This window comes from Homarus americanus, unplaced genomic scaffold, assembly GCF_018991925.1.
Source record: "Homarus americanus isolate GMGI-L3 unplaced genomic scaffold, GMGI_Hamer_2.0 scaffold34360, whole genome shotgun sequence".
NCBI classification, from domain to species: Eukaryota; Metazoa; Arthropoda; class Malacostraca; order Decapoda; family Nephropidae; genus Homarus; species Homarus americanus.
The window spans coordinates 3,900,740-3,920,454 of record NW_024739403.1 but is presented as its reverse complement, the minus strand read 5'-3'; the positions used below and the strand labels follow the sequence as shown (position 1 = coordinate 3,920,454).

The following is a 19,715-nucleotide window of genomic DNA, read 5'->3' as shown; positions in this document are numbered from 1 at the left end:
TATCGCCCTTCTTGAAGATAGGACTCACATAAGCCACTTTCCATTCACTGGGGACCATTTGTTCATCCAGGCATTTACAAAACAGAATCTTCAGGGGCTCTGCAAGCTCGTTGCACAGCTCCCTTAGCACTCTAGGATGCACCATGTCAGGTCCAGGACTCTTATGGACCTTTAGCCTGGACAGTTTATTTCTAATACCCTCTTCTGTGAACACAATGTGGGTCAGTGCTGTGTCGAACCGTCTGTCCTCAAACGCAGGAAGGTTAGTTGCATCCTCTCTTGTGAACACTGAGGAAAAGAAGCTGTTCAATGCCTCAGCTTTATCCTGGTCAGAATCTGCGTAACTACCATCTTCAAGCCTCAGGTCTGATACTCCTACTCGCGTTTTCAATTTCGACTTTGCATAGCGGTAAAACGCCTTTGGGTTTGACTTGACCTCGCGTGCAACCAGCCTTTGGAACTCCTTTTCAGCCCTCCTACACTCTATCTTTGCTTGGTTTCTGGCTCTTGCATACATCCTCCTGTCTTGCTCATCGTTTGACCCAACCCACGTCTTGAATTTCTGGGTTTTCTTCTTAATTTTGTCGACCGCCGCATGGTTCATGTGTAGGGATCCCCTCGTATTCCTAGAAGCACTGGGTTTGGTCTTGGGTATATATTTATCGATCAAATGGGTCATTTTACTAGTTATGATATTCAGCGTAGTGTCTGCGTTCTTGTACCTTAATAAGTCAGGCCAGTTGATACCCCTCATCTCTTCCCTCATCCCATTGTAATTTCCCTTGTAATATTTGCACCTTGGCCTGGCCTTATCTTGAACTAGGTAACAGTTAAATCTGAATGACAACACTGTATGGTGACTGGTGCCAACTGGGGCAAGGTGTTCCAGTTTGGCCACCATACCCTCCTCGTTTGTTATGATGAGGTCAAGTGGCTTGGGTGTTTGTTCCCCTCTGTAATGTGTCGGGTCTCTCACATGTTGGAACAGAAAATTATCTCTCAGAGTTTCTACAAAAAGAGTAGCAGGATTATTCAAGTCATTCGGGGTTGACTCGTTTCTCCAGTCGATGTCGCCATAGTTAAAGTCCCCCATGATAAGGAGGTGGCTGGGGTTGAGCATCGCCGCATTGTTTATTAAGGTTCTTAAGTTCCTTTGATTTAGTGGGCCACAGTTCGGGGATCTGTAGATACACCCGACGATAAGTAAGTCCCCTCCCTTTAATTTAATTTTACACCACTTGGACTCTTCAAAGACATCCTCTCCCTGTACCCTCGCCTGGCTGGCTCTAAGGTCTTGCCTAGCGTAGATAACCACACCCCTCCTGCAGGATTCTTGAGTTAGGTTCGTAAATGAGTCATATCCAGCAATACTGAACTCACATTCCTCTGGGTCGATTCTCCTGTTCTTGTACAACAGTTCTACAACTCCTACAATATCTGGTTGGTGTACTCTTAGTAGTGTTTCAAACTCCTCCCTCTTATCAAGGAACGTGTCGGTATTAGTGTACATGACATTCAAGCCAGAATTTGTTCTCGGTAACGTCTCTGCTCTTAGTAATAAACCCGCTCCACCCACATTTTCAGAAGCTGCAGCATTTGCTAAGTACACTGTATTTTGCAGGGTGTGGTTAAAAATTTCATTGAAGTGTTTGATGACTTAAGAAACAAATTGCAGTTCTGTTTTGTCTGAGTGAATCTAAGATGCATCTTATCCAATCACTGTGTTAATAAATATTGAATTGGTAATCTACGTCTACGAGTATCACCACTCTATCCTTTCCCACATTGGTTCTCAGAAAATAACTAACTCACGTGCCTAGAAGCTCGCTACCTAACAGTTAACTAAGAGATGTTATATTCTAGAAAATCCTGGGTGGTGGCAGGCTACCGTTGTAAGTATAATAAGTGTGGTAATATCAAAGACATGGTTTCCCATGTTAATCCATGGTTTAGAATATAACTAGAACAAAATATATGGATGAGATCATAATATATGACAGGAAATGAAAAGAAAGAACATTGACTTGGAAAATATAAGCAGAGAAGCATACAAGCTACTTATAGAAGAATAAGGATATATATGTAAAGAATTGAAGAAGGATAAGTATATAAAACCGGATACTCATTGAAAAGAATAGCTGGATGGTAAATTATTGAAAAGAGGAAACACGGCCCGTTACAACTTAAGCTGGGGGCTGGTGATAGGAAATCATTAATCATTATAAGGAATAAAATTGGGCCCAAAACGCTACCTTGTGGAACTCCATTTTCAAAGACAAATGTGTCTGACTTTACGTTACCTTTTAATTTGACGGAAAAAGTCCTGTCTTGCAAAAAATTTCTAATAAAAATTGGCAAATTACATCTCAGACCCAAGGCGTGGAGCTTCATCATGAGGCCAGTCCGCCATGCCATGTCGAAAGCTTTTTCTATGTCTAAGAATACTGCAATTAATGTTTCTTTACTGCAAAGAGCTTTTGAGATGTCAGTTTCAAGACTTATTAAATGATCTAATGTGCTTCTACCTTGGCGGAAACCACACTGTCGATCATTCAATAAGTTGTTACTTTCCAAAAAATACATTAGTCTACGCTTTATCATACGTTCCATGACCTTACACAGACAGTTTGTGAGCGAAATCGGACGGAATGAGTTGGTGTTGTTCGGGCATTTGTCCCTCTTCGGGATCGGTACGACATGGGCAAAGTGCCATGAGTTTGGAAACGTTCTGGACGTCCAGATCTCATTGTACACTTCTAGCAATTTGTCCAGGTTTCCCTGGTCAAGGTGCTTAATCATCTCGTATCGTATACCGTCAGGTCCAGGAGTAGAGCCCTTGCCCTTATTAATAGCAAAGGAAAGTTCCTCTGGGGAAAATGCTCGATTGTAGCCCTGTTCGTCCCCGTTCTCGAAGTCGAGATGCAAGAGCGAGGCTGGGAGGTATTTATATGATTCTGCCGGATCAGGTTGAGAGGTGTGAAGTGAGCGGTGCTGCTGATTGGCTGAGGTGAAGGCGGTAATGGGCCATTCACCGCGCAGTCCGAAAGTGAGGCCCATCACATTTGGAACTCACCGCGCTGGTTGGCTTGTAAGCGGACGGCAAGTGATCAACCAGCGGTTGTAGGGGAGAGTATCTACTACAGGTCCATGAAGTTGTAGGTGGTGGAACATGGAGAGCACAGCAAGCCTACCCAGCTGGGGGGTTGGAGGGGGCGCTGTAAGCCTCCCGCCCCCAAGAATTTTTTAAATCTGGCCAATATCAAGGGTATTTTGAGGCATTGTGCACTTGATATTAGATATTCTGAGGTTAATAGTAATTACTTTTTACTCCACAAAAACGCCTGAGTACAATACTGCATTAAAGAAAAAGTACCCCCCTGGATCCGCCCCTGCCGATCTCATGACAATGAAGTGTTATAATATAATTGGTCCTTAAACATAATCTAGGAACATCTGAGTTAACATAACCAAAGTAGACGAGGCTATTGCAGATCACAAAGGAATACGAAATTAGATGAAGCTGGATCCTTGTTGGTTACCAAACTAGAGCAAGTTGAGAAAGAGATCCTCACTAAGACTGGGGAAGTAGCTGATAAAATAGAGGGAATAGTGAAGAAGAGTTATGCTCAGGCTTTAGCAGGGCTACAGAAAGTGACAGTGAGTAATGCAGGATCCAAACAGGTCCTTCAGCAGCGAGGGACTCTGCAGAAATGTGTTGAAGAGATGGCAACTAGTAGACCAACTGATAAGAGAGAGGGGGAACGGGGGAACATTTCGAATGCAGGAACAACATACAGAGTAATAGTGCTTGGAGTCCCTGAGAGCCAGTCGGAGGAAACTGAGAGTAGGAAAACATGTGATAGGATAGAGTTTGAAAATACAGTATTTATACATAGGCTATGAAAATGTCAGCCCCCTCAGGACGTGAGAAAGCTCGGACAAAAGCAGGGGAACAAACCTCGCCCTCTCCGGATCACACTAGTGAGTGAGGATAAGAAATAAATCCTATAGTGTGGAGACTACCGTCTGACAGAATTTGGGAAAGACTACTCCAAAACCCACTCCGCATTCAACGTAGAGCCATCAGTGTAAACAGGGATAGTCCCTCTGAGAGAGGAGGAATCCTCTATAAAAAGAGAATGAATCACCCAGGGAGTGAGTGAGTCCTTCCTTTCATTAAAATAATGACAAACTTGAAAGGGAGAATCCAAGGGGTGGCGATATGCTAGGGACTGTCAGTTGGTTGAAAATGTTCAAAGGAGGGCCACCAGACTGGTTCCTGCAATTCGGCACCTCAACTACCCTGAGAGATTGGAGTGCCTGAACTTGCCTAGCTTATACTACAGACGGGCAAGGGGCGACCTAATTGAGGTGTATAAGCATCTCAAGGGGCACTACAGTACTCAGTCGAGTGTCCTTACTTGGAGCTGGCAGACGCTTGCCCCACAAGGGGTCACAGCTCAAGATTGAAGAAGCCGCAGGTCCAGAAAACTGTAAGGGCAAACTTTTTTGGAGTGAGAATTGTGAATTCTTGGAACTATCTACCAGAGTGTTGTGACAGCAATTGCTCCGGTTCCTGCTACTCCTGAGACTGCAATATCATCTCTTCCTCCTCTTGAAGACAATATCTTTTCAGGTGTAGTCACCTGTAGCGGCCGCACCATCCATATCTCAGCCTGCTATGCCTCCTGCACCTACAACAGCCGCCAGAAAGCTTTAGATCCCTGTGAACATCCTAGCACCCTGAATCACAAAGGGGGGATGTTAGGGGGCACCCTACAAAATCACAGGAGCATATCACTCTCCTGATCCACAAGCTGATTGAAAATCAGCGTTTAGCCAACCAAACGCTGCTGTTCTTGATCCCAGCATGCTGGAATTTTCTAATCATTTGACTACTCGCAGGTGAAGGGCCCCAGCTAACGGTCTCCAGATTACCTGGAGTTCAAACCTGTGGTTTCAAAAAGCTGTATGTTGCATGAACTGCCTGGTGGAAGGGCCATCTAGATAAAATATCTTTCATAAAAGATGTTTACAGTTATGGTATTAATTGAGGTAAATAAAATTCACAGTATGAAGGTGGAGTATATTTGGCAGTAGATGCTTTATTTCAAGGCAACTGCGAATAATTTATGATTCAATACTTTCATATTGTCACACTCTTTTCTGTACACAACTCTTGCTCAAAGTATGTCTCTTAGAAGTACATATACTGTAACTGATCACTTACATTGCTCTAGAACATGAGCAAGTACAAGCAGTGGAAGGTTTAAATAAGAATCAATATGTAATATCATTTAGTAACACAGTGTAAATTTTTTTTTTTTTTTACCAAATAAATAAGTTATCACCTGCAACTTACTTCTCCATCTTTAACATTTCTTGAACAAAGAAACATAATGTCCACTTACATGCCCATGCTATCATTTATGAACTAGAGCATGAAACACAAAATAACTTCCTTTGAATATTTTCTTCTGGACTTAAGTAATACTCATAGCTACCTCTCAAGGAATACTTTATACTATATTGCATATATTGCTTTCATCGTGGTCATTCATTTTTTCTATACTTGTGTATAAAACTGAGGTATCTCAAGACAATGTTATCACTTGCTTTACCATGAATCACAATATACCTTACGAATTGCAATTTATTAAGTACTTTGACCCCTTATGCTTTCCTAACAGGCTTTTAAATTAAATGTAAAAAAAGATTATATATTACCATACATTTTAACCATAAATGCTGCAGACCAATGCAACAACATGTATTATCCATAGGCATATGGATTTCCAAAAGAGGTGTCCATCCTTGTGTACAAAAATAGGTTTTACATATATGATGATGATTCCCAAGTACAACGTCCCTCGTGATGATACGAGCAGGATGAGTACTGAAATTATACAGTATTTCTATATTTACTGGGTTAGTATTACAGAACAGTAAGTATATATGGTCTTATCTACAAGATGGACAAACTACACGAGTACCTCTTGACGCAGCCAACATACTTCAAAAAAATATACTGCACTCAAGAAAAAAATTATTTGATAACATATCAAAACCTTTAGCATACATTTTCACTGCATAATATAAACACCCAGTATAAAAGTGTGATATGAGAAATAAGAAGTTCACTTATCATATGGTACACCATAAGTATTTGCATGCTTATACTGTACAGTATTACACTTGATTAAAAATGGTAAAATTCTATGGGCATATGTCTATAAGCAAGACTACAATGACTACTTTTCAAGAAAAACTTTAGAACTTCATTGTTATGGAACGTGGTAAAAACCTTAAGTCACCTGCCAACATCAACAAACAGACCAAAACTGGCACATTACAGATACTGTATCATAAGAGTGGCAGATTAACTTCCAGATATTGTAGATACATTTCCATTCAGAATTACATTATTCAGATTTTTTCAAATCCATTGAATTTAGTCTAATAAGCATGGAAACAACAAATCAATTTTCTGTTCATGAAGAGCATCTGAGCATATACAGTACGTAATGTTAAATCACAGATGTTGACTTTATTGAGGAACCTGATCTATGAAGCAAGCTATGCAAATATATACAATACACTGAACTGATATAGATGATGAAGAATTGGAAAGGATTAATACAAGGCAAAATTTGAAATGATACATGATTGAGCATCATATGACTATAAAAGGGTTGGGATGAAATATGATGTAAAATAATAATTATACATACCTGTATATAATAGAATAGATACCATATTCAACAGGGTCAGGTGGTAGCATATAATAACTATGAGCGAATGAATTGTTCAAAGGATGAGTGGACCCCAAATGATACCATATGGCAGGGTTTGGAGCTACATAAATATAATAAAAGACACTGTCAGTATCCAAATGCCTGATGTGACAGAATGCAAAAGCATGTCTCGTCAGCTGATAACTTTAGCTTGTACAAAGAAAGATGTAATAGCATGCAGATGCATTTAACATCAGATAGAGACCTTAACAGACACAGATGTGACACAATATAGAAGCAGTTGACATCAGATGGGGTCCTAAAAGACAACAGCACACAACAGCTGCACTAAGATACTCTAGTGCACAGGCTAGGGTACATTTACAAGCTGGCATCTGCAACAGGATAATTTGCAGCAGAGTACTAGGCAGTTTTGACACTAAGCATTCATGGTTACATAAATACACAGATTATTGTAACTGAAGGAATTTCTATTGAGCAGAGAATATTTATTGTCTATCGTCAGCAAACTTCTATCACTGCTGGGAAAATTACCACCTAGTTAATGCAATTTATAGGTGTCTTCAAAGAATTTTAATAATTTCCTTGCACAAGTTTTACCAAACACAGTACTATAGAATAACAAACAGCCACATTTGGTAGTAATAAAGTGTCGCTATTTGATCCCAAGTAATTTTTGTGTCAATGTGGAATAATTCCATCCCCAAACTCCAAGAATATGGGACATTTCATATAACTACCAAATATACATTAAACTAATTACTGTACTGTATAAATGTATTGCCATGGTATAACCCATATCTCTATTTACGTGTTCATGTACAGTACAGTACAGTGCAGCCCTAAGTATTTTATATTTTAAAACTCATTAAGTTTATCTTTTCCATTCGTCCAAACCAGCTGCACTTCATAATCTTTTGTCCCTAATTCACAACTACCTTCAGAAAGTTCTTATAATTTATTTTTTCTTCTAATTCTACATGGTCTTCTCAAGATGGAGAGTTGGAAAAGTGACAAACATCAAAATAGCTTGTGAGCTGGTAAATAAATGACAAGATAACTACACGAAGTAAGAAATTCTGAAAATGTTTTTATTGGTTGCTTCCCAATATCCATTTTCATATGAATGAATTTCTTTTTAAATACAATTGAATATCCAAAATCCTTAAGACCAAGCAATGTGCAGAGTTGGGATTTTCACAGATTTTAGAATTTTGAGCCACAGTGTTGTTTCCACATTGTATGCCTTACAATGTTTTATATACCTTTTGACGGTTCTTAATGATATTTGTTTTTAATACTGTAGCACTGTACATATGAATATTTGTATATAATTTATAAAATACTGGATGTAAAATACAGTCATTGCAATTATTGTACTATAAAGTTCTTACCAAAATAATTCTTTGTTTCTACTCCCCAAAAGTACCTGTATGCTTAAACAACCGAGACAAAACTTAAGTTTACTAAGGTCAGCTTATCAAGCTTCATGCACTGATTTATGATTGGCAATGGCTTTATCAAATTCATTTTCAGTGTAGAATTTGAACAACTTTTCATACTAAATACTGTATATACTGTTGTCATGTCATCCATAAGTGATTTTTGAAAGATTTTAACATTCTACATACAATATATCTTCTTTTCTATATTTTAGCAGTGTAATTTAATTCCTCCTTGCATATTAAACTTAGAACTATCACTAATATGCTTTTTTGTATGTATAATAGGTAAAGATATTAGAGCAATGTATCAGTAACAACTGTGAAAACCATGGAGGCTTACTGACAATAATTCAGGTTGAGAGAATGACTATGTGGTAGTATGGGCTATAACAGAACAAGGAAAATAGAGCAAGCAATTCTTGAATATACAGTACCAGGAAACACAGCTTTGGGAAGTTTATATTTGTAGTTTCTAGAAATACAGATTTCTTATATTCTACCGTACTGTGAGCTCGTCAACCAGCTTTAAACTTTAGCTACCCTCTTTTCCTAAGGGTCTGCCATTACAGTATAATGTGTGCAACTGGAAACGACCATACACCCTAACGGCTGCAATGTCCAAGAGGCAAGAACTCCGGAAAATACACAGTAAGAGAATATACAAAAAATAGAACTCAATGAAATCCTGTTAAGATATACAGTATAGGCATCTACATACAGTATTATGTTAGGTTAAAATTGATTACTATGTATGTGAGCTATCATGCCCCCAAGAATCATACGCACATGCAAATATATACACAGATATCTGCCATATCTAGAGACCCTTGCAGAGGAGTGGCATAGGAAAAAAGTGAGAAACAATATAATTGGTTAGAATTTTTCTGTGACATCACGTAGTATAATGCGCCATTCTTTCCTACAACCCTCTATGAGCCTATGCTGTATGCACTTCCCTATTGTGCAGTATTTGCATTATTCTTTCAACAGTTCTTAGTCACAATTTAAAATACTATACTACCAATATAACCTCTTTCAGAATACTTTGCATATTCAGCCATACTATATTTAGTATTATTGTTCTACTTCCCAAAATATCTATTCTTTACATTTATATTCTATACGCATCTAAATACCGTATATGACAGTTTTGTATATAATTCTAGTTTTATAAAACTACTCCACTCCTCTTTAAGAATTACTGTACTACACGAAATAAGTTGTGGATAAATAGCCACATTTAAGTTTCTTCTCAGGCCTGGTTTTGTTGGTAAGACAGAGATATCAATAAACTGTAAATAGGGAGACATACAAAGATAAGAGGCAGTAAATAGCTCTACTTAAAACAATTGTTAACTTTTATATAACATTAACAGGTTCAACAATTCTTACAGCATTCCAAATGAGTAAACTGGTCTGCTATTTTATTTACTCTTCTAAGTCCTTCTTGCTATAGTACAGGTGTGTGACAGGATTAAACACAGAATCTTCCTCACAGGCTGCCATACATTTATTCTAGCTGCCTTACCAGATCTGTTCTATGATGGTGTTCCTTTCAACAAGGTGGAAATCATAGCAGTCACTCCCAAAATAGAGAGAGCAGAAAGAAAAGGAAGAGGAATTTATTGAGGTGGGAAATAGGGTATGATAATTGTTGGTATGTTTGCTACTACCACGTACATGCACAAAACAGAGAAACAAGCAAAAGGCACCACACTTGCAAGGGATAGATTCAGTGTGTTATTCACTTGCAATGCGTCTGGTTCACATGCGCACAGGAATCAAGATATGAATAAGCTTAATGTGTATTGGGAGAAGACTGCCAAAGGTTACATGGACAAAAATCTGTCAAAGAAGTGGTTTGAGAAGTATTTTATCCCTGATGCAAGGGCACATTGTAGGCATAAGAATCTAGATTTGAAGGTGTTGTTATTCATGGACAATGCGCCTGGTCATGCTAGGTATTTGGTAGACTTCCACCCCAACGTACAAATGTGCTTCCTTCCAGCGGACACAACTTCAAAGATACAGCCGCTGGATCAAGAACTGATAGCCAATGTTAAGCTCATGTACTACCGCACCGTTCACTACCAAATGCGCCATGAAACTGACAGCCAAGTTGAACTGCTACAAATTGCTGCAGTTAGTGATATTGAGAGTGAAGATGAGAACGAGTCTGTCACACCTGGACCATCTTCTGCCACCCAAGGACCGTCTTCCACCCAAGGACCGTCTTCCACCCCTGCCCATATCCTAACTGTTAAGCAATTTTGGAAAAAATTTAATATTCGCAATGCTGTTCACAAAAATGGTTGATTCATGGCATGAGATCAATGTTCCAATAGTCACACACGTTTGGACACCACTCTTCCCTCATCTCAAGGTCGAGTGTGGAGGTGCCTCAGGAGCACAGCAGCTAGACAACATTTCACTGTTAGCAGACACAGTTGTATCAGTAAGGCGTGTAGGTGGTGAATTTACTGAGGTCATTGAGGACACTGTTACGAACCTTGTGACTTTTAATTATGAGGAAAACATAATTGAGATGCTTGCAAATGATTCTGATTCTAGTTCAGACGAAGAAGGACAACTGGACGTGATTGAAAAATTGACCACTGCCAAGCTGGCAAAGATTCCCGCAGAGTGAAGTGACATGAAAGAATCACTTCAGAAATTAACTCAAGATGCCCCTTAACTACAAAATGCATTGCCCCACCTTGAGAGTCTCAATGATATTCCCATGGATATTTACAACTGCAAATCAGGGAAAAACAACAGTCTGAGATAACAGGATTCTTCCGACGTCGCCAGGATGTAGCCGACGCAATCCAGAACATTCGCGTAGCAGATGGGGCCGAGGATGCTGCAACGGCAGATGTTGAATCACTCGAGAATGACTTAAACTTTGAAGGATTTTTGGATGTGGCCCAGGATGGGCCCTCATCCAACTAACCCACCTCTAGCCTCGGAATCAACCCACCATCCACCCAAGCCCATCATTGCTGTGTTTTCGGTTTGTGTTTTTTTCTTTAATAAACTTTTTCTGTGTTGCTTTTAGTTTTTATTTAACTTTATCTGTGTTATTTTTGTTGGTTTATTAGGATGTTGCTTTAATACAGGTAGTAATTCACCCCAAAAGTAGGGTAAATAAGGCAAAATTTAGCCAAACATCGAAAGTAACAGACTCAAATAAATTTTCTCCATAGAAAGTCGTATTTAAATTTGGATGATTTGAATTTCGCAAGGTTTTTAGTCTAAATAGGTGTTCAAATATGAGAGCCTACTGTATGAGGGAAAGTTGATGTAAGCGGGCACTGCCACTGTGGTGCAGGTGGTTGCTGAGAAGCACTAAAGTGAAGTGTCTAAAATATATAAATTGTGCACAGTACATACTGTACAGTTAATGAAATTAGTAGTGAAAACATAACCTGCTCTCCACCTTTGGTAACATACATTGTGAGTGTTGTACAATCACTTCCTGCCTCAACTGCCTCATAGTAAGTTAATAATTAATAAGTACTGTACAGTAATTTATTATTAACATGTACTATGTACTTCTATTTTTTATAGTAAGCATATTATAGAGCAATAATAATGTATATCACATGAAACACTTTTCTACTTTGTACAATTCTATTATCACTCCCATTATATTATGCCACAGCCATGAGTACAAATATTTATGCCGACCAAAAAAGTTTATAAACTTTTATCCACAGAATCTGTTCTAATTGTGTTTGAAAGATGAATTTAGTACCATAATGATCCCGAACAAATTCTCTACAAGGGTGTTTCAATAAAGATACTTAAAAATATATATTGAGACATAAAATATAGGAACTCAATTCCCTTATGAAAAAATGTACAAAATGTTTTTACCGGACTCTATAAAATCACTTCTAATTAAGTTAGAAACACCATTTTTTACCCAAATAATCCTGAATACTTTATCCAAGTTTCTTTAAATAAATATACAGTATACACAGGTACATTACATATAAAAAACAAAATTCCTTATCATATGGGTCATCACATGGAGATATTTTCGGGGTACGAGGCTTGAATGGAGCCGAGTGTGACAGCCACGATAGTAAAAACTGCTGCCAGATGTATGAGAACTCCCAGCAACACCAGCTGCTTGTTGACTTGCCAAGTAAATTTGTACCGAGAGCCAGCACCAAGCTGTTAAGAGCATATGAAAGACTGAGATAAAATTAACTTTTTCCCACTGATGTTAAAACCCTAAGCAGTTAAAAAATAATAAATGTTCATATGGCATATAAAAACTCAGAGGGTGTTAATTTTGGGCTAAAAAATTATAGTAGGTTCAGTGTTCTTAGGAAGCTTGAGTCAGAAATCTCCCACCCTCTAAAATTATCCACCTTGCAATATAGACAATACAGATCACTGCCCAACCAGGAATTTTAGCCAAACCAGACAGGCCTTAACCCATTAGTCCAGATTACAGGAAGTTTACTACAGTAATAATGATAAAGATGAAAAGGATAAAAAAAAAAAATTATGACTTTTAATCAAACAGGTCCACGATATGTTCCCTGACTCACACAGGGGATAGAGGAAGGGTGGATGAATATACTGTAGTGGTATAAATAACTCCATTCTGACCCTCCTAGTGCTGGGGTCCCAAGCACCTCATATCTCCAATTATAGAAAGGAAATCAATTTATACAGTGAAATTTTGATCAGTGAAATAAAAATTTGTGTACTCAAATTTGTGGGTACCTTTATTACTACCTCTATTATTTTTTTAAATATGGTCAAATATTCATAATTTGCGGCCGAGCGCTAGCTGTTGCAGTGTTTATTTACATATGAAACCATGCAGGTGGTTTAAATATAATTTTAATGCTCTAATGTGACTTAAAAATTCAGAAAATATAATATAAAACTATAAAATAAGGAAATAGAAGGTAGGAGGAAGTTGTGTGTAGTAGGAGGTATAGCAGTTGGCTGGTGGACTAAGTTTCCACTCCCTCCAACCTCATTAATAGAACATTATGCAATTTCACCATAATTCCCATATTATTTAGGTTCATTTGGTACAGGGTTAATATAACATTATTTTAAAGTAATAAATTTCCACGAATAAAAAATTGCACACTCGACCAAAAATTAATTGTGTGGTATTAAATTCCCAGCGTTTTGCTTACATAATGCAGTCACGCCAGCCTGTTGCCTACCTCTCTCAATGTTGTACAGTATTGGCATAACCTACAGATGATTATGATTTTGCAGCTGGCACCCTCAAATTCAAACCCATTCACCTGTGAAATATTTGAAGGTTGGTTCCACTATGTTTTTGTCCCTGCAGTCCAACAAGTCGAGGACTTTCTCATCCATGACAATGCACTTGCACCCCCCCCACCCCAAAGATGATTTAAAAAGTGTTGAGAACATTTGAGTAAACTTTTTGCTGCCCAACACCAGCAGGAGGATGCAGACTTTGAGGGCTTCGAAGTGAAAGAGGCCAACACTCTTTTCCGTGACAGTGGTGACACTGCTGTGCTAAAGGAGGACATGGGTGAGAGGTTGCAAGTGGATGTTGGCTAAGATGCTCTCACCCAGGAGGAAATAGCAGCTGGTGTCATCAGATCCTCTGAAGAAGGATAGGAGGGAAAGAGGACGACAGAGAGGAAGAAGTGGAGGAAGTTCCCACCACAAATCTCACAGGGGTGAGGGCACTCCTGGATGCCCTCCTGAATTTTACCGCCACCACTGATATCTTCCATTCCATCTCCTTTAACCAGAACCTTCAGGGGATAAGAGCAGTTACTACTGATGAATTGGAGAAGAGGACCAAGATGAACCAGTGTATGAATGGGGGACTACTTTTCCAAGGTCCCTGCTCCAATCCACAGGTGTCCTAGTGCTGTCTCCTATGTCAGCTTGCCTAGTACCAGTGGTGACAATGGTTCTGGCCCCAGCCCACAACCCCCAATTTCAGATATGACAGACCTACCACCTTTATCATCATCCTGTTCATCACCATGACCCAGCACTTTGTTGGCGTTGGAAATTCCACGTGTCACTCCTGAGGTGCCTCTCTCCTTCATGGAGGGAGAGGAGAGTGACAGTTAGGAACACCTGCCACAGTTGTTGGTACAGGACAAAGCAGGCCATCCTGTATCATATCACTATTTGGCCTGCCTGCATCACAAGCTCAAGATGATAACATCTGCTGGTGAATACAGTACAGTACTGTATAGCAAATACAGTAGTATATTTTGTTTATTTACAATAAATTATACATGTACAGCAGTACAGGTATTTGCATAAATAAATACAGCTCTGTGTCTGTCTGACTGCAGTTAAACCTCCATAGCAAAGGTGCTCCGTGCTTAATGCATAGTTTAGATGCGGAAGCATTCATCAGTGCCCGGTTCCGTAGACGTATGATTTTTTCAGGGATAAGAGAATTTGCCTCAATACCCTACTATCTCTCAAACTTTGAAACGCTCTGAACCAATTGTTCCGACCAATGAGGATATTACAGAAGCAACTCAGTCTTTCCTACTCAAGCATCATATTCTGCCATGCTATACCCCTCTTATGTACAAACTCCATGAGTCTCTTCACTTCAACATAATGCTTTTCAATATTACAACTACCGTGTAGTATATGATATAAATATACAATAATTTTGTTTCAACTTCAACATCACACTCCACCATAATATAACCACCTAACACATACACTCCTTAAATCTGTTCCACTTGAAAAACTTAATCTTTAATTACGGCAATCATCTCTTAAACATTTTTGCTCTGTCTGTTTGTTCCATCCCAACATTAAATTTTCTTGTACAATCAACAGCAGAAGTTTGTCCCAAACCAACCTGAATAATATGAGGAAGGTGATCTGGTTAACACTGTATAGGGAAAAGTTGACAGATATACTTTATATAGCTAATTATTTATGATTTATGATCGGGGATTGCCTAAGAAAATATTTCTTGTACAGTATATACCTTAATTAGCATCAAAATGCAAAATGTAGGAAAATAATATATGACAACTGCTACAGGATGATTCATAACTGGAGATCCAGACAAATGTAATTGTTCTTACTGCAGATGCCAATGAGTATTTTTCATGTTTAATGACACATTCATTATAAAGCATTTTTAGCACTACTGTTAATTTTTTGTAAAATTCAAATTTTTTTTTGTACTGTATACTGAAGCACTTGAAAATTTTTGGGGGGTAAAAGTGATTTTTCATAAAATGATGTTCCATAAATAAAAGCACTCCTGTATTAGACTTTAAAAGATTAATTTTTTTTTGTACAGATATCCTAATTTTTTTTAATCCTGATCAATATTTTGCAACAAAATTGTAGTGCTAATGCAATATCATATGCAAATGCTTGTCACATTATGAAGAAATGACATACCTGTTTATGTATGCTATTTCAAATTTGTTTGAATTCTAATGTAATTAAAAGGTAATAATAAAAATGCTAAATAAATACACACAAAAAAGAGACTTCAGTAGAATCACAGTTATCCAGCTCCTATGGAGATTGAGAGGTGCCAGATAGAGATTTCTAGTTAGTTGAACCTCAATCTAAGCATCCCCAATAAATCCTAGTGCAATGCTACAGGCTGACCTTGCAAATTCATGTTTCAGAAATCTGATTTTCCACAAAATCCTGCATATTTCATGAGCGTTCCTTAATTGCCATTTTTCGCTCGAGAAAATGCAGTTTTTTTCTAAAAATCAGTTTTTGTGATGTAGTCCAGAATGCGACGTCCAGCTTTATACCTAGGTATGTTAATGCCTGGCAATAAATTGCCAGGCCAACATACAGGCAATTAAAACATCTAATAATTACTTAATACGTAATATTAGGAGGACACGTCGCTACCTGGCATTTAATATACCGTAATTGTTTTTAAAGTTAAAAACCCATGAAAATGCATGGTTTGCAGAAAATTGACTTCTTTAACACTTATTTGACTCTATATATACAATGTCACTTAAAAATAAAGAAAATACAATATAAAACAGTTAAACCCCAAAAATGAAGATCATGGGTGTGTATGTGTGGGGAGTAAGCATGTGTGAAGGCTAAGGGCTATAACTGTGTAGCAAAATCGTCAGCCCAGCCACCTCGTATATTATTGTTACTTGTAATGAAACTATAAAAGTTGTAGAAAAATCCTTACAATTCTCTAATGTGGCTTAGAAAAAAGAAAAAATATGAAAAATGAATAGCTTGGGTGTGTATAGTGTGTGTGGGAAGTGAATATGTTTGTGGAGGCGGTAAGCTATAACTGCGTGGCCACACTCAATCCCTCCCATGATGTGATGTCATGGAATACACACAGAGCAGCACGACAGCCACACGTCTGTGGGTCAGCTGGGTGACTGACTGTCACCGCATCCACACTGTGTCATATCTCCCAGAGGATGATTTGAGCGTGGAAAGAGGTATTTTATGTACATAAAATATGTGCTATTGTATTTTATGATATGCTATGAATCAATTTTACTGTTTATCATTACAATAAATATGGCAGCAGATCCCCGTTGCATGCGGTATTCAAACTTATGACAAGTTAATTTTGGAGGAATTTTTATTATTATTTCATTTTGGTGCCGGTTAGTCGAATCTGCCGGTTACCTGGACTCTGGATAACTGGGGTTCTACTGTATCAGGAAAGATGTTACACATGAAGAAACACTACTTAGCAAGAATAGTTTCTCAAATACATTTAGCTTGTGTTTACCTTATGTAAGTGGGTTTCTGAAATTAAAAAGCTTATTTGCTTGTGTCACAGATATCTTGGGAATTCAGGCATATGGAGGACTGCTGTAATGAGTACATCATTATTATCACATGATTTCTGATTAATATAAAATCTGCTTATATAATATAGCCTATATGGGGGTATAAAATGTATAAAAAAAAAAAAATACTGTATATGCAACACAATACCTTGCTGCCTATAGCAAGGATAATAAGGATGACAACCCAACAGATGAAACTGAAATAATAAGCTCAAGGCTGTATTGCCTAAAATATTTCTGGCCAAATGAACAAAGAATAAAAAATACACCAAATCCATTTTTCAAATACTCAATACCTTCCATATGCTACCCTAGACCAAGTTTTACTCTGAGCCATTATCTACAGTGAAAAATTTGTACTGTACAGTACCCACCTCATACACAATCGAGTAACTTATGCATATGAAAAATAAAATTTTCAAGGTTTTTCAAGGTTAAATTTGATTTCACATCCTGAAACTCTTTTGTATCTATTGCAATATACCAATTTGAGAATATAATATAAATAACTTGTACTGATTGATGTAAAAGATTTCTCTAAGAAAAATATTATAAGTTTTCCTAAAGGTACTGAATTCAAAATCTGAGTCATATTTACTGCACAAAGAAGGCTCAAGCTGAAGGGCATACTTACATGACACAGTCATCACAAAATTATTACATTTGCAGACAATTTGATTCTTTTTCACGGGAAAACAACTATATGTACATGCATAGTGCATATGGCAGCATTATGGTAGTTACAGTACTGAACTGGTAACCCACAGCTTCTGGGATATAATCTCCTCTGAGAAAGTACTGAACTGCTTCAACTGTCAGGACTTTACCTATTAGTCTGCTGTAATAACCTAACCGATTCTAATATATATATATATCCCGAGAAGGAGATATATACAGTATACCAATTGTATTTCCTGTAATCTGTGAATTTGTGTCCATGTGACCAACACCATGGACTGGTTTGTAAAAGCCCTTGGAATAGCCACTAATTTAAGTTTGGAGGATAGAGGAAGATGATACACCAACTGGGAGGACAACAAATTCCTCATCAAAGGAAAGGAGCAAAGAAAAATGAGTGACATGAGTTAAGGCTATTTTGCAGAGTTGACTTATTTAACTTAAAAGCAGATCATTTATACTGCATCTGCACTTTACCAAACAGAAAGAACACCATGCTATGACAATCTAAGGAACAATTTAAAATGAATAGCACCCTAATTCCATACTAGCCACTGCAAGAATAGAGAATATCAATTAAATATTAATACACTGTTGATAGGATTGAACTAAAAGTATTAGGCGCTTTCAGTTACAATTTTGTTATAAAAAAAATGTGCTTTACAGAAAGCATTAATGCGTGCTGAAAATTTTTTAAGAACAATCTTGACATACAGAGATGCTAGGAAGAGGCACTATGAGCCAGCAAAGTCTATCCACAATAACTACTGCACTTCATCTCAACTTACCTCACTTTGTGGTCTCTGGCCAGAGAACATGTTCAAAACCTATAAACCCCACACATTTTTAACTCCCTCAATTATTGGCCCCCCAAAATTGAAACCTCACAAGTTTTGTCAGTTCAGAAAAAAAAAACTAGGTTCTGCAGAGTGTGTAATCACATTTATATGTAATGCAGTATTGTCTCATTGTTGCTTAAGATATGCTACAGCAAAATGAATTTTTCCTTCTTTTTAGTTTTAATCAATCCAGTTTCATGTACCAGTAACAAATAAATTATCATCATCTCTTCATACACTAATCTGCATTAAAAGAATAGCAAAACTGTATTTATTCTTAATGTGTAATATGGCAGTAGGTATTTTTTCTTAGTATTTCTTCTAAAGCATAAATAATATTATTTTTCTGTTAAAGATAGCTCAAGGATACGTTTCAGTGTTTCTTCTTCCTGCCTTCGACGAGCTTCCTCCTCTTCTTGGTGCCGCTGTGAAAGTGAGAGTGCCATTGCCATCTCTGAGTCCAGTATACTGCCTCCTGGGGTGACTGCCAAATCTCCTGGTACAGCTATGTCCCCTTCAAGTTCCGCTTGGAATCCACATTCGGCCATCCCTGCACCTGGGGGTCGTTGAATATTTGCCCCAACGCTGAGAGCAAGGGATTCTTCTATGGCCCTGAGGAAAATATTAATTTCAGGTATATGTTTCTGCTGATCCATCAACTGACCTTTAGATGTTACAATTAGTGCTGAAAATGGTAAGCCAAGGCTTGTGGGTCTGATCCACTCCATTGAATGTGGAACAGTAGAATGGGTAATATACATAAAGATAATTTTATATTCTAATGCAAGTGTTCCTCAGTATCCAAATGGATCAGGTTCCTTGAAAACCATTCGGATAACGAATAACAGAAAAGATGGTAAAAATAGGGTTCGGTTCCCTAATAACAAGAAAATGCAATATTATACCTAAGAAAATTAAACTGGTTTACAAAAAACCCTAATTATTGTAATTTATTATCAAATACTGTAATGTAGTACCTAACTATACTGTAATTTAGTACCTAAGTATTGTAACTTAGTACAGTACAGGCAGTGACCATTACACGATGGGGTTAAGGCCTCAAAGAGCCATCACTAAGTGATTGATCGTATACTGATATTAATAACTTATGGGGAATAGTAGGTTCCATTCCTGAGCCCAAACGAGTTTTATATCCTACTGCTATAATGATTCAGTAATGTCTAA

The 19,715-nt window shown here is 37.8% G+C and overlaps 2 protein-coding genes across 7 annotated transcripts in view; one reads left to right on the top strand and one right to left on the bottom strand.

Moving 5' to 3' along the window:
- Positions 1–5,072: 5,072 nt before the first annotated feature.
- The window catches only part of LOC121874540 (ankyrin repeat domain-containing protein 13D-like), a 47,531-nt gene continuing 32,888 nt past the window's right edge, over positions 5,073–19,715 (bottom strand). For 5 of the 6 annotated variants that reach the window (XM_042378712.1, XM_042378710.1, XM_042378711.1 and 2 more), the window contains one exon: positions 5,073–19,142. In XM_042378712.1, coding sequence (XP_042234646.1) covers positions 18,869–19,142 — 274 coding nt within the window. In that variant the 3' untranslated portion in view covers positions 5,073–18,868. The remainder of the gene's footprint in view (positions 19,143–19,715) is intronic. The other variant, XR_006090441.1, reaches the window with a different exon arrangement.
- On the top strand, positions 9,845–11,152 carry LOC121874614. Its single transcript, XM_042378842.1, has 3 exons — positions 9,845–10,459; positions 10,584–10,843; positions 10,966–11,152. Exons 1-3 carry the CDS (start codon positions 9,845–9,847, stop codon positions 11,150–11,152), a joined length of 1,062 nt encoding a protein of 353 aa, XP_042234776.1.